We start from the raw sequence: 13,918 nt of genomic DNA on the forward strand, positions 1-13,918 counted from the left end.
TAAAGCAGAGAGCCTATAAATTCCAGAAGAGCTCCTGCAGAACCCCGAAAGCCCCTGCAGTCCATGCGTCTGAAGGCATCTGACCTCATGGCCAGACTGCAGCCCTATAGAGGACTGGATGCCTGCTGTTGCACCACTGTAAAGTGTGTTTGGATTTAAAAAAAAAAAAAAAAAAAGCTGTATAAATCCAAATTATTTTCTAGTGCCTTGATGCTGTCTCAGACGTGATCTCTCTCACATTCCTCCTGAAATTTCAGTTTATCCCCTTCTCGTGGTTTACACTTTTGATGGAATTAAACCCAGGGGAGGAAGATAATGACATCAAGCTTACAGGCCAATTAAGTCCTAGTGTTTTCTTAACAGGTCATTCTGCGTCAGAAAGAGAGAGAGAGTCAGGCCCCTTATGTTTAATGTCACCTCAAACAGTTGAGCTTAATCAGCTCTGAAGGGCACAGCAAATTAAAACCAGAGACAGTTTATAAGAAGGAAGAGAAGGAATTAAAGAAATGTTCAAGCTCCTATCACTTCTAACACGTTAATTGTAACATGACCTTTACAACTACTTCAAAACGCCGCTGCACGTGTTCTCTCCAACTCCAAAATAAGAGACCATATTACACCAACACTCATTAACCTTCATTGGCTCCCAATACAATCCCGGATACTTTTCAAAACACTTTCCATTATCCATAAAAGCATAATAATGAAAATTTCCATTGGATCAATCTGCCTCTCCTTCCTCGTACTTCCACAAGACCCACTCGCCCTGCCATCCAAGGAACACTCCACACTCCCTCAATCAAATCCACCAAACTGACATCAACCATGAACAGAGCCTTCTCCCTTGCCAGCCCCTCCCTATGGAATTCCTTACCTCCTGACTTACGCACAGAGATCTCCACTCCTAAATTAAAAAAAAAAACTAAAAACGTGGTTGTTCGTTCAGGCCTATCCTTCACAATCCCCCACGAAGAATCCTTGAGTCTCCGGATATCTTCTGAACCTCAGCTTTGAGTTAATATAACAGTAGCAGCCTCCCCTTTCCCTTCCTCCCCTATCACCCTACATCAGTACCCCCTTTTCTTGCCTGATTTTACTTTCTCGATCGCTCTCCTCACTGTTATATTAACTGTCCATTTATCCCACCTTCCATTTTTCTCTATCCAGTACTTTGTCAATATCGAATGACCATAAAATGTCTTACCTTGTTGTATTATAGCTCACCTTTTCCATTGTATTATAGTTTCACAGTTTTATATATTTATATATATGTAACACATAATTATCCAAAGTTAATGTTTTTGTAGTGTTTTTACTGTTCCATTTCTCATACATTCTGTTTCTGTTCCATGTAAGGGCTCAGCCTATATGTATATGGCTCTGCTTATATGTTCCTAGTTATATGTAAACCGATACGATGTGCAAACGGCTATCGGTATATAAGAATCCTTTAAATAAATAAATAAATAAATAAATATGTAGTGCTGTACAAAAACACAGGAGAGGCAGTAAGCTCTGCTGAGGAGGGAACGACTATCTAAGCAAGACAAACGTGCAGGGCAAAACGACTTTCATTACCATCCTTTTTTCTATCATGCTTTTCCAACCACAAAGTTCAAAGCGTGCTACAACAGAAAAAAAGTGAAATTTAAACTTACCTTTCATTTCCTTCCTTTAGTCCTGCCAGACCAGTGGGTTGTGTCCTCTGCTAGCAGACGGAGACAGAGGAAAAAGCTCAAAGCTGCCTTTTCAGTAAACTCATTGTTGGTTTCACTCACTCTCGCTTGTGACATGTTCTTAAAATACAATCCTTTAACTGCTTTGGCACACGCTTAGGGGTAGATTTTCAAACCCCGGCACGCGTAAATCCCGCGATTTATGTGCTTGGCTGGGCCGATTTTCAAACGGTCTGGCCACGTGTGAGAGTCCCGGGGCTTGAAAAAGGGGCGGTCAGGGGCGGAGATAGAGGCGCCGGGCACAGCGGCCATTTGCCTCTGTGCCGGAGCGCGCCACTTGCTCCTGCTCCAAGACAGGAGCAAAAAAGGTAAAATAAGAAATTTGGGGTAGTTAGGATAGGGATAGGGGGAGGGGGAGGGAGCTTAGGCTAGGGGGTTGGGAAATTCCCTCCCAGTCTGCTTCTTAAATGGAGCAGACTGGGAGGGAACTGGGGAAGGCTCCAATGCATCGCCGTGCATATTGCAACCTAGCCCTCCCTTTGCGCGCGCCCACCCGGCATGATATAAGATTGCACATCCATGTGTGCGCGCTGGGTAGCGCGAGCAAATGCGCATAAGTTTTGAAAATCTACCCCTTAGTAAACTTGGACATTTTTTAAAAATACCATCTTAGAAGCCCAGTACAGATGTAGTTAAAAAAAATGGAAGGCTGGGTAAATGACTGTTGTCATGGTTAAAAGGTGAGGTGAAACAGGCAATTTTAGCCAAAAGAACTTCTTTCAAAACTGGAAAAAGGATTAATCTGAAGAAAATAGGAAAACAAATAAGCATTGGCAAGCTAGATACAAAACATTGATAAGGTGGGCTAAAAGAGAATTTGAAAAGAAGCTGGCCTTAGAGGCAAAAACTCATAAAATATTTAAAAAATATATATATATATATCTGAAGCAGAAACATGTGAGGGAGTCGGTTGGACTATTAGATGATCAAGCAATTAAAGGGGCACTTAGAGAAGATAAGGTCATCATGGAAAGACTGAGGATGTTGGGAGATACCTGTGCCAGAAACTGGATTCAATGGTGATGATTCAGAAGAACTGAAGCAAATCACAGTAAAGCTGGAAGATGTAATAAGGCAGATTGACAAACTAAAGTATAGCAAATCACCCTGACCAGATGGTATACATCCCAGAGTTTATTTTACTTATTTATTTAGAAATTGTATATACCGTCATTCCAAATATAGATCACAAAGGTTTACAAAAGTGACATTCATAGCTATAAATCAACAAACAATGATGGGTTACAGAGGTAGTATTCATAGTCAGGCATTAACATCTATCAAATGAAATTTCCTACTACATATTAATTAATGATCTAGTGCATAAGCCAAGGAGTTTGGACAATAATATAATAAATTTCACATCCTAGTCAGTGTATTGCATTGAGAATCTTACATTCTCTTATTAGATTTATTCTTCATGTTTCGATTATCTTTTGTCCTTGTCTTTGTGGTTCTCTACATTCTGATGTTTTTAAATTATTTTATATGCATTTTTGAATAGTAATGTTAACAACTCACATTTAAATTCCTTTCTATCTGGTAACATACATACGCCTCAGGTAGAAGACTTCCAAAGTTTTGGACCTGTTATGGAAACACGTGATCTCTTACTTGCATTAGAAGTGTGCTCTGTTTTGTGGGAACAGTGAATAGTCCTTTATTTTGAGATCTTAGTGTTCGCTGAGGTGTGTATGGTTGTAGTGTCACGCCTAACAAACTGGTGTCACTGGAATGAATGATATTGAATATTATCATTAATACTTTATAATAGGTTCAGAATTGTGCTGGTAACCAATGGAGTGAAATCAGTGAGGGTGTAATGTGATCAAATTTCCTAGATCTTAATAAGAGTCTTGCTGCGGCATTTTGTAATAATTGTAATGGTTTTAAGAGACAATGCTGAAAGACCGAGCAATAAGGGACTTTCAGTAGTCTGAGTAATTAGAGTTAATAATGGTTTCAACACCGATGTAGTATACACAACTTGGCGTAACCTGATTCATCTAGCTGAAAGAACTCAAAAATGCAACTGCAGACTATTGCTAGTAATTTGTAATCTATCATTAAAATTGGTCCATTGGTAACCAAAGATTGGAGGGTTACCAATGTAACCCCGATCTTTAAAAAGGGCTCTAAGGGTGAACCGGGAAACTAAAGACCAGCGAGGTTGACTTCAGTGCCACCTATTCTAAAGATCAAAATCACAAAATATATAGAAATACATGGTTTCATGAGATACAGCCAGCATTGATATACACAAAGAAAATCTTGATTCACCAATCTGCTACTTTTTTTTGAAGGAGTTAATAAACAAGTGGATATTGGTGAGCCAGTTCATGTAGTGTATTTGGATTTTCAAAAGGTGTTTGACAAAGTGATCCATGAGAAAATTAAAAAGTCATGGGATGGGAGGCAATGACTTATTGTGGGTTGCAAATTGGTTAAAAGATAGGAAACAGAGAGAATGACTAAATGGTCAGTTTTCTTAGTAGAGAATGGTAAACAGTGGAGTGCCTCAGGGATCTGTACTGGGACATGTGCTTTTTTATATATTTATAAATGATCTGCAAAGGGGTAGATAGATTCCAAGCGGCTTATCCCAAGAATAAGCAGTGGATTTCTGCAACTCTACCTTAATAACGGTTAATGGACTAGAACAAAAGTGGTGGCCAAACACACCCTGTTCCATGTGCATTGCAACTCTGCCTTCCCCCATAGGGATCAGGGCTCAATCTTGGGAACCCACCCAGTTTCATTTTTAGCAAGGTGTCAACCCCTCCACGAATTTCTTTCACCTGCCTGCCTGCTCACAAGCCAGGCACAAAGCATTACCTGACGTGCCTGGCCACCATAACTTACCTGTGCACCTCACCTCCCTTTTTCACAGACATATCTGAAGCAAGGGAAGGATGATCACCTCAAATTCCCTGATCCAACCCAGCACCATAGGAGACCGGGAAATGGTCTGGGGAAGAGGTCATGCTGTAAAGCCTTTTTTTTTTCCCCCCTCATCTTTACAGCCTCAACATTGCTCTCCAAAAACCAGAGAGGAGTGTGCTGTCAGTAGCCCCTGCTACCAAACCACCAAGGGAACAAAGTCATCGGGTACCCATCAGTGCAGGAACTCAGATCCTCGGTTGGTTCCCATGGGAGAAGGGAGAATCAGTTCCAACAGGGCACTCGCCCAGAGAGCCCCCAAGACTCAGCCCTATGCCAAACCATCAAACTCATCAAAGAGATTATTGTCAAACCTATAACACAAATCATCAACCTATCACTTGAGCAAGGAATCTTCCCTGACAAACTCAAAACGCCATCATCAAACCAATCATTAAAAAACCGCAACTCGACAAATCAGATCCTGCAAACTACAGACCAGTCTCCAACCTCCCATTCCTAGCAAAAATCATCGAGAAAACTGTCAACAATCAACTTACAGACCACCTAGACGCCCACAACGTTCTCCACCCAACACAGCATGGCTTCAGAAAATTCTACAGCACAGAGACCCTCCTCCTCGCTCTCACCGACACCATCCTACGAGGTCGTGACAGTGGCAAAACATTCCTCCTGATACTCCTTGATATATCAGCCGCCTTTGACACCATCAACCACAGAACACTCCTCACCAGGCTTAAAGAAATCGGTCTCCAAGACACTACACTCAATTGGTTCAAATCCTACCTCACTAACAGATCCTTCATTGTCAAGACAACTCATCTGAATCCTCCCAAGTGCCCCTCACACATGGAGTCCCTCAAGGTTCTTCACTATCTTCAAACCCTCTTCAACATCTACCTCCTCCCACTATGCAAATACCTCTCAGATACCAACCTCACCTACTTTGTCTATGCAGACGACATACAAATTCTACTCCCCATAACCAAGTCCATTGAACTCACCATGGAAAGATGGAACAAACTCAGTTCAAACTATCACAACTGCTATCCCAACTATCTCTCTGCCTTAACCAAGCCAAAACAGAAATCATCACATCCATGACGACCGTCCCCCTTCTCTCTCACGAGCACCCCCTCAAACAACCCTGGGACACCAAACTTATCAAGAACCTCACTCACCACCATCCACAAAAAACCTAGGAGTAACAATCGACAGCCAACTCAACTTTAAACGGCACATCTCCAATACAATCAAAGATGGATTTTCAAGCTTCAAACACTTAAAAAACTCAAACCCCTCCTCCAACCGCACGATTTCCGAACAGTACTTCAATCAATTATTTTCTCAAAACTCGACTACTGCAACTCCCTCCTCATTGGACTACCAGAAATCCACATCAAACTCCTCCAAGTCCTACAAATGCTGCCGCCAGAATTATCACCAACCACAGAAAAATCCTCCCACATCACACCCACTCTCAAAGACCTCCACTGGCTGCCCATCACACAAAGAATACAGTATAAAACCCTCACCCTTATACACAAAAAAATAAACAATACCAAAATGGTCTGGCTAAACAACACTATCCAACCATACACCACACAAAGGAACCTCAGATCCTCCAACACAGGTCTCCTCTCCATCCCAAATCTCAAAAATGCTCACCTCAATGCAACACGCAAACGAGCCATTACAATAGCTGGCCCTACCCCTATGGAACTCCCTCCCCACTCATCTCAGACACGAACCCTCACCACAAGTCTTCAAAAACAGCTAAAAAACATGGCTGTTCTTGAAAGCCTTCCCTCCGGATTCCCAACCCCTTCAACTGCATGTTCTTGAAAACCTGCCCACTTGACCCTTACATGCACTACCACATATCACCCCCTTCAACTGCATGTTCTTGAAAACCTGCCCACTTGACCCTTACATGCACTACCGCATATCACCCCTCTCACAACCACCCCCTCCTTTTCCCCCCCTACTCCCACCAGAACTAATCGTAATCGTAACCAATTCAAACTGTATATATTGTATTTATTTATTTATTTATTTGCGAATTTTTGTATACCGACATTCGTTAGGCAAACATCACATCGGTTTCCATGTAACATAAAACTGGCCAACATGGCTTTACAATGAAACTGATAATAGAACTGGGTGGAGGGAAGGTGGGGGAAAACACAGGGAATTACTGAACGAAAAGAATATAGGCTATAAACATGACGATATATAAGGTTATAGGTTAGATGCTACAAATTATACTCCCATTCATTTGTATTCATATGTTACAATGTTTTTTTACTTCAATAGTTTAATCAATTGTTATCTTGTTAAATGTAAAATAGGGCAGATCTCGCCCTATTCAACCTGTTACCTGGAAACCGATGTGATATCTCGATCGAATGTCGGTATACAAAAGAAATAAATAAATAAATAAAATATATGCACCATCTGCTGGAGACACAGAAATAATGAAGAGCTGAAGGCTGAACCAGACCCATATAGTCAGTATGATGTTAGCTCTGAGCTATTTCCCCCCCCCCCCCCCCCCCCCCCCCCCCCCCCCCATTTGCTGGCAGTGGGTGACAATCTATTTGTCTGGACCAGCCTGGCATGTACAATAAGGAATTGGTCATTATAATATAGGGCACTGTGATCTACAAAATTCAATATGCTGTCTCGGTTCTGCTCCGATAGGTAGTTCTAAGAGAGACATTAATACAGAGTTCCCTTAAAGATTATTCTTTTTATCTTAGATTACCATGTCACATAAGTGTAACACATCAGCACTCCTCCTCAGTTAATTATTTATGAGATCAGAGCCACTCAAGAACTTAGAGAGATATTTTAAAAAAGAATATGATTTTTATTTTACATGAGGAAAGTATTTAATTGATCAAGTCATGTCACAGATACAGAAATAATTAAAAAAATAAAAGATGGTTTCTTACCATAGAGTTAATGTTGCCAGGATCTCAGCATGCCATACTCTGGATAGTGTAGCAGCCTCAAGCCCTCACATTTCACGATAGATAGATAGATAGATAGATAGATAGATATAGATATATACACTCTTTTTCTTGTTGACAATTCATGGACTCATGGCCCAAGGATTTAAGTACTGATTTTATTTCAATATAGGTCATCATATTATCTCAGAGACATATAGCCTCCAATATTCAGTGTATATGTTAGGTTACATGGCCAGGAGAATTTATCTATAAAAATTCATTGACCTCAGATAATAGTTTGCATCATATATGCATAGATAAGTTGAATGCTTTGTTTTGTACTGTCCTTCAGGCTCTAATCCTTACCAAAATCAATTACTGCAACTCCATACTATCAGGTTTCCCAGCGGCTACCTCAAGACCCCTTCAGCTCCTACAAAACGCCACCGCCAGAGTCCTTACTAACACCCGAAGAAATGAGCACATTACACCTATCCTAAAAGAACTCCACTGGCTCCTGATTCCATCCAGAATACTATTATATTCTGGATGGAATCAGGAGCCAGTGGAGTTCTTTTAGGATAGGTGTAATGTGCTCATTTCTTCGGGTGTTAGTAAGGACTCTAGCGGTGGATGGAGCCATCCAGAATACTATTTAAGAAATAGTATTCTGGATGGAATCAGGAGCCAGTGGAGTTCTTTTAGGATAGGTGTAATGTGCTCATTTCTTCGGGTGTTAGTAAGGACTCTGGCGGTGGCGTTTTGTAGGAGTTGAAGGGGTCTTGAGGTAGCCGCTGGGAAACCTGATAGTATGGAGTTGCAGTAATTGATTTTGGTAAGGATTAGAGCCTGAAGGACAGTACAAAACAAAGCATTCAACTTATCTATGCATATATGATGCAAACTATTATCTGAGGTCAATGAATTTTTATAGATAAATTCTCCTGGCCATGTAACCTAACATATACACTGAATATTGGAGGCTATATGTCTCTGAGATAATATGATGACCTATATTGAAATAAAATCAGTACTTAAATCCTTGGGCCATGAGTCCATGAATTGTCAACAAGAAAAAGAGTGGGTGTAGTTTTATCCACAAAGCCCTATATAACCATAATTCTCAATGGCTCAACTGCTCCCTTCATTTCCAGACCTCTCACAGAACCACCAGATCTTCCTTCAATGGAACCTTTACGATACCTTCACACAAACTAGCACACCTTACATCCACCCATGATCGGTCACTAATGGAACCTTACGATACCTTCACACAAACTAGCACACCTTACATCCACCCATGATCGGTCACTAATGGAATCCTTATGATACCTTCACAGAAACTAGCACACTTTACATCCACCCATGATCGGTCACTAATGGAACCCTTACGATACCTTCACACAAACTAGCACACTTTACATCCACCCATGATCGGTCACTAATGGAACCCTTACGATACCTTCACACAAACTAGCACACTTTACATCCACCCATGATCGGTCACTAATGGAACCCTTACGATACCTTCACACAAACTACCACACCTTACATCTACCCATTCCAGCAGCCCTCGCCGGCAATGGTGAATGAGCGCATGCCGTGACCTCGGACGTCCAGCCAGGCGCTCAGGTCACGGTGTGTGCTCATGAGCTCATGCACCTTCGCCGGCGAGGGCTGCTGGAAGCCGCGCCTCACATGGGGAGCGCCCGATCCACCCCGGGCTGCTGAAGCCGCTCTCGCTCTCGCCGCTGGCTGCCCCCGGGAGGAGGGGAGAGAGAACTGGGGCTGCTCCGGAGACCGGCACCCATGGACGCGGCCAGGGCAGGTGAGCGGGGGCTGGGGGAAAGTTTGCCCGATCCTGTTGAGTGCAGGTTTTATCAAGCACAACAATGCTCCACCACCCTGGTTTTGAAAGTTATTTTTCAGAATACTGTTCGCATTGCAGTGGAAAGGAGAATGCATTGATATAGCAGAGAGAGGAACTGGGACGCTTAAAAAAATCTTTCGTCCTTCCAGTGATGGGATTAGTCGCGATCTGAAGAGTGGCTTTCCCGGTGCTTTGGATTTTAGGTTGGGCAGGCAAGAGTTTAGGTTATGCTTGGAAACACCAGGTCCTTCCTTCCTGCTCCGGAGCTGTCAGCGCGCTCGCACGGGAGACCGGCACCCATGGACGCGACCAGGGCAGGTGAACGGGGGCTGGGGGAAAGTTTGCCCGATCCTGGCTCCTCTAAAGGTCTTGTCCCGGGGGGGGGGGGGGGTGAGGGGGTTGTTTGCCCGTGAAATTTCGTCTCTCTGACCTGACGCTCCACACTAACGCAGGGGTAAGGGTAGGCGGTAAATTAGCAGGTTAAACACGCGGCAAAACTGCAGGTTAAAAAGGCGATAATCGGGCCGCACGTTACTGTATGGGAGGGAATAGCTAATCCGATCGTTTACATCTCATATACATGCCGCGGGCGGAAAGGGTTACCCGTTGATTTAAAGAAGCGGTAACGATGGGTTAAAAGGGGTAGTGAATCGCGGGTTGGACTTACGCGGCCAAATTGTGGGTAAAAAGCGGGTTAGAAGCAGGGTAACCGCGGCCGCGCTTTACTGTATCGGCCTGTGTGAGAGGTGCAAAGCAGCTCCTCCAGACTGGCAAAGGTGTTAGGTCTGGGGAACATCAGCAAGTCACAGTTGCAAAGGAAACCCCAAGGTGTAAGACCTGGGCATGGAAGCAAGTGCAGGGTGGAAGTTAGATTTTCTTGTAGAAGGGGTTTGCCAAATGTAAAGGTTATCACACTTAGCATATCACAGTGGTTTCTCAAATGATTGTGAGGTGGTTTTTCAGGAAGGTGGTGAGGGGAGGGCTGCTATATTTAGAGACCATTTTCCACATCATTGAGCTGCCCTCAGCCTGTCCTACTTCCTGAATTTCTGTTTTTGCATGAAATCTCTGGGACTACTCTAAGGGGCAGATTTTTAAAAAGTACGCACACGCGTACTTTTGTTCGTGCAACCGGCCACGCGTATCTTTTAAAATCTGGGGTCGGAGACATGAAGCAGCATTTCCCCTATGCTGGTACTAGGGGAATGGCAAGCAAGAAGAGAGTAACAACAGTAAGAGCCTTAGGGTAGTATATGAGGGTCATGGCAGGTGCTGCTGCAGGCAGAATGTAACAAAGCATTCAGGGTGTTCTTAATCATTTTGCCAGTCACATGAAAATTCTGGAAATCCAAGCAAAGGGAGATTGTATTTTAGAAACACCAGCATTTCCATTGTGGCACAGCCTGCCTCCGTTCCCTCCGAGGCCACTCCGAAATCAGAGCGGCCTCGGAGGAACTGTATTTTTTGTCCCCACCCCCCAGCCCTAACTAAATATCCCTCCCCTACCTTATTTTGCGCGCGCCGGCTCCCTGCCCCGGCACAGGCCGCTGTGCCGGAGCACTCTGCCCCGCCCCCGGACCGCCGTCACACCTCTGGCCCCTCCCACGGACAGCCACTATGCCCCGGGCACGCTCCCGAACGCCACCCCCCCCCCCCCCCAAGCAAAGCCCCGGGACTTACGAGTGACCCGGTGGCTTTGCACGCGTCGGTGGTCTATGCAAAATAGGCGCGCCGGCGCACAGGTCTTTTAAAATCTACCCCTAAGTGTTATCACATTCGATACATCAAAATGGTTTCTATTGAGCATCTTTTGTCATGTGCCAATATTTTCAACTTCAGAATGAGGGCTTTTTTTGGGCAAACCACCACAGTTTAATCAAACATACAACAGGGGGAGAGAACCAGACTGAGATTGTTGGATGAAAGGAAGAATCATACAAGTTTTGGGCTCTGGTATGAAAACTGTCTTTTTTTTTTTTATCTTCTTTTAAATGTTTGTACTGGAGACAAAATACCCGAGTATAACAAACCAAGAAGAGCACCCCTAGGCTCCAAAAGAGGGCATCAGCAATGTTATGGAAGGTTGGCATGTGACAGCAAGTTCTTTACAATAGGGGGGTAAGTAGGTATGAAGCAGCAAGTCCACGGAAGGAGAAACTTGTTTGTTTTCTCTTTTTTTCACTTTTTTTTTTCTGAACAAAACTGCACAGTGGAAACAACTGAAATAAACAGGATGCTGGGATCAACACTGAGGGCTTAGAATAAAACAAAGAGCTGAAAAAAAAAGTACAGAGGAGGAGAAATTTTCTCCAAAAATATTTCAGCTCTTTTCCTGGGGAAAAGCAAACACACCAATAAAACAAAGAAACAAGGAGAAGCAAACAACACAGATTGCACCAAACACCCACACTCATGCACATTAATAGATAGGCATAGCAGGTAGACTGAGCAGTAGCAGCAAGCCCCCATGCTGGTATCAGGGGCATGGCAGCGAGACGCGAAGCAGTAGGTCCCCTATGCCAGTACTAGGGGTATTCTGGTAGAAAAAGAGCCCTTAAAGTCAAAATAATTACTATATTATAGACACAAATCTGACTCACATTGATAGTAAATGCTGATTCAGAAAACTCACTTATTAGGTAAGACCTCATACAGGAAGCACAGGGACTGCACTATATTGCTTTGTGACTTACATCCTTTTATTCTGTGCCTGTATATTTGTAATCATCGGTCTTAAATTGGCATTGAATCACATAATATCTATATAATTTTTTTAAGATTTTTTTTTAAATGCATATAAAATTCCCACATTAGGTCTAGTGAAATTAAAATAATAGACCGGTACTCATCTCAAGTTACAGGAATTAGGTATTAGGAGTATGGCAGATAGACATGAAGCAGCATTTCCCCTATGCTGGTACTAGGGGAATGGCAAGCAAGAAGAGAGTAACAACAGTAAGAGCCTTAGGGTAGTATATGAGGGTCATGGCAGGTGCTGGTTGCAGGCAGAATATAACAAAGCATTCAGGGTGTTCTTAATCATTTTGCCAGTCACATGAAAATTCTGGAAATCCAAGCAAAGGGAGATTGTATTTTAGAAATACCAGCATTTCCATTGTGGCACCAACCTGGAGCAATGAGGCTCACATTTCCTGTAATTGAAAAGACATTTCTCTCTCTCTTCCTCCTCATCCCAGTTCTGCTACCCTTGTTAAATGTAACTGCACCTTCGGGCACCTTTGTTCCAGTTTGATGTATCTACTGCACCCCCGTTTTATGTAAACCAGCAAGATATGTTTTCATGATTGCCGGTATATAAAAACATTAAATAAATAAATAAATAAATAAATAAATAAGACATGTTCACTGGAACACTGGTGGGCAAATTAGATACTGCTGTGCCACTTTGGCTAGGTCTGGCCAGATTAAGGACTTATGTGCCCTAAATGCAAGCACATCTATCAAAGTCCTCTCTGGGCTCTGTCAGATAGCATGTCACAGACCACTGCACACAGCTCTCCTTTGCTTAGGGGGCTGACATTCTTTCCAACCAGCTGCTTTCACTCTGGCCTGCGCCAGGAAAGATGTTTCTTTGTGGGCAGCGTGGCTATAGCATATTGTGGTGGGGGAGATGCTGCTTCTGCTTGTACCTCCCTCTGATGTAGCCACTGTTTCTTCCTGTTACACCCCTATTCTGCCCATGCCTCTGGTGCTTCTCCTGAGAGACCAACCGTTCCAGCATCTGCTTCTTTTGTGTGAAAAACTCTGACTGCTGGGCAATATTCCCTTTCACCCAGGGATCAAGCAGTATAGCAAGCTTGTATATGTTGTTTTCCATCAGAGATATCAGCTTCTCTTGGATTTGATGCTGCATGCAGGCAACGAAGTGCAACACCTCCGCTTTCATTCTGATATCTATCTTTTCCATCAGACTATTAACAATTGGGATCACATCAGCCAAAGTGGCAAGAATTCATTCTGATAGGTCTTACACTCAGCCCCAGGGCATCCTTCACTACCAGTACCTCTAAGTCCTCCATATGTATTATCTTTACAATATTTGTGCCGTTGTCTGTGACAAAGAAACCAGCATTTCAACTCCTAACTTTCCTATCTAGCTGCCAACCCTCCAGCATCTCTCATGTGGCTGATATGATATTTGTTGAGGTATGGGACTCATCCATTGACTGAGAGTGCAGCAATGCCCACCTGCACCCTGTTCATCCATCCTTGCTAGAGCTGTTGCCTGCCCCCACCACATCCCACTAGTGTGCAGTCAGGGAGAGACAAGAGTGTGAGGCATTCATGGAGGTCCAGATGTCAGCGGTGAAATGCGCGCTACTCCTCTCTGCCTTAGCCAGCAGCATCTGGATGAGATTATGGTACTGTTTGTTCAGGCTGGGGATGACTGCCTTACTAAGGGTGGCCCTTGATGGGACTTTGTAATGTGGGGA

General features: G+C 43.4%; 1 protein-coding gene across 1 annotated transcript in view; it reads right to left on the reverse strand.

Moving 5' to 3' along the window:
* LOC115091702 (short transient receptor potential channel 2-like) overlaps window positions 1-13,918 on the reverse strand; it is a 263,493-nt gene that overhangs the window by 110,885 nt on the left and 138,690 nt on the right. Inside the window, exon 14 of the mRNA XM_029601860.1 lies at window positions 13,150-13,396. Coding sequence (XP_029457720.1) covers window positions 13,150-13,396 — 247 coding nt within the window. The remainder of the gene's footprint in view (window positions 1-13,149; window positions 13,397-13,918) is intronic.

Source organism: Rhinatrema bivittatum, chromosome 5 (assembly GCF_901001135.1).
Source record: "Rhinatrema bivittatum chromosome 5, aRhiBiv1.1, whole genome shotgun sequence".
Lineage (NCBI taxonomy): Eukaryota > Metazoa > Chordata > Amphibia > Gymnophiona > Rhinatrematidae > Rhinatrema > Rhinatrema bivittatum.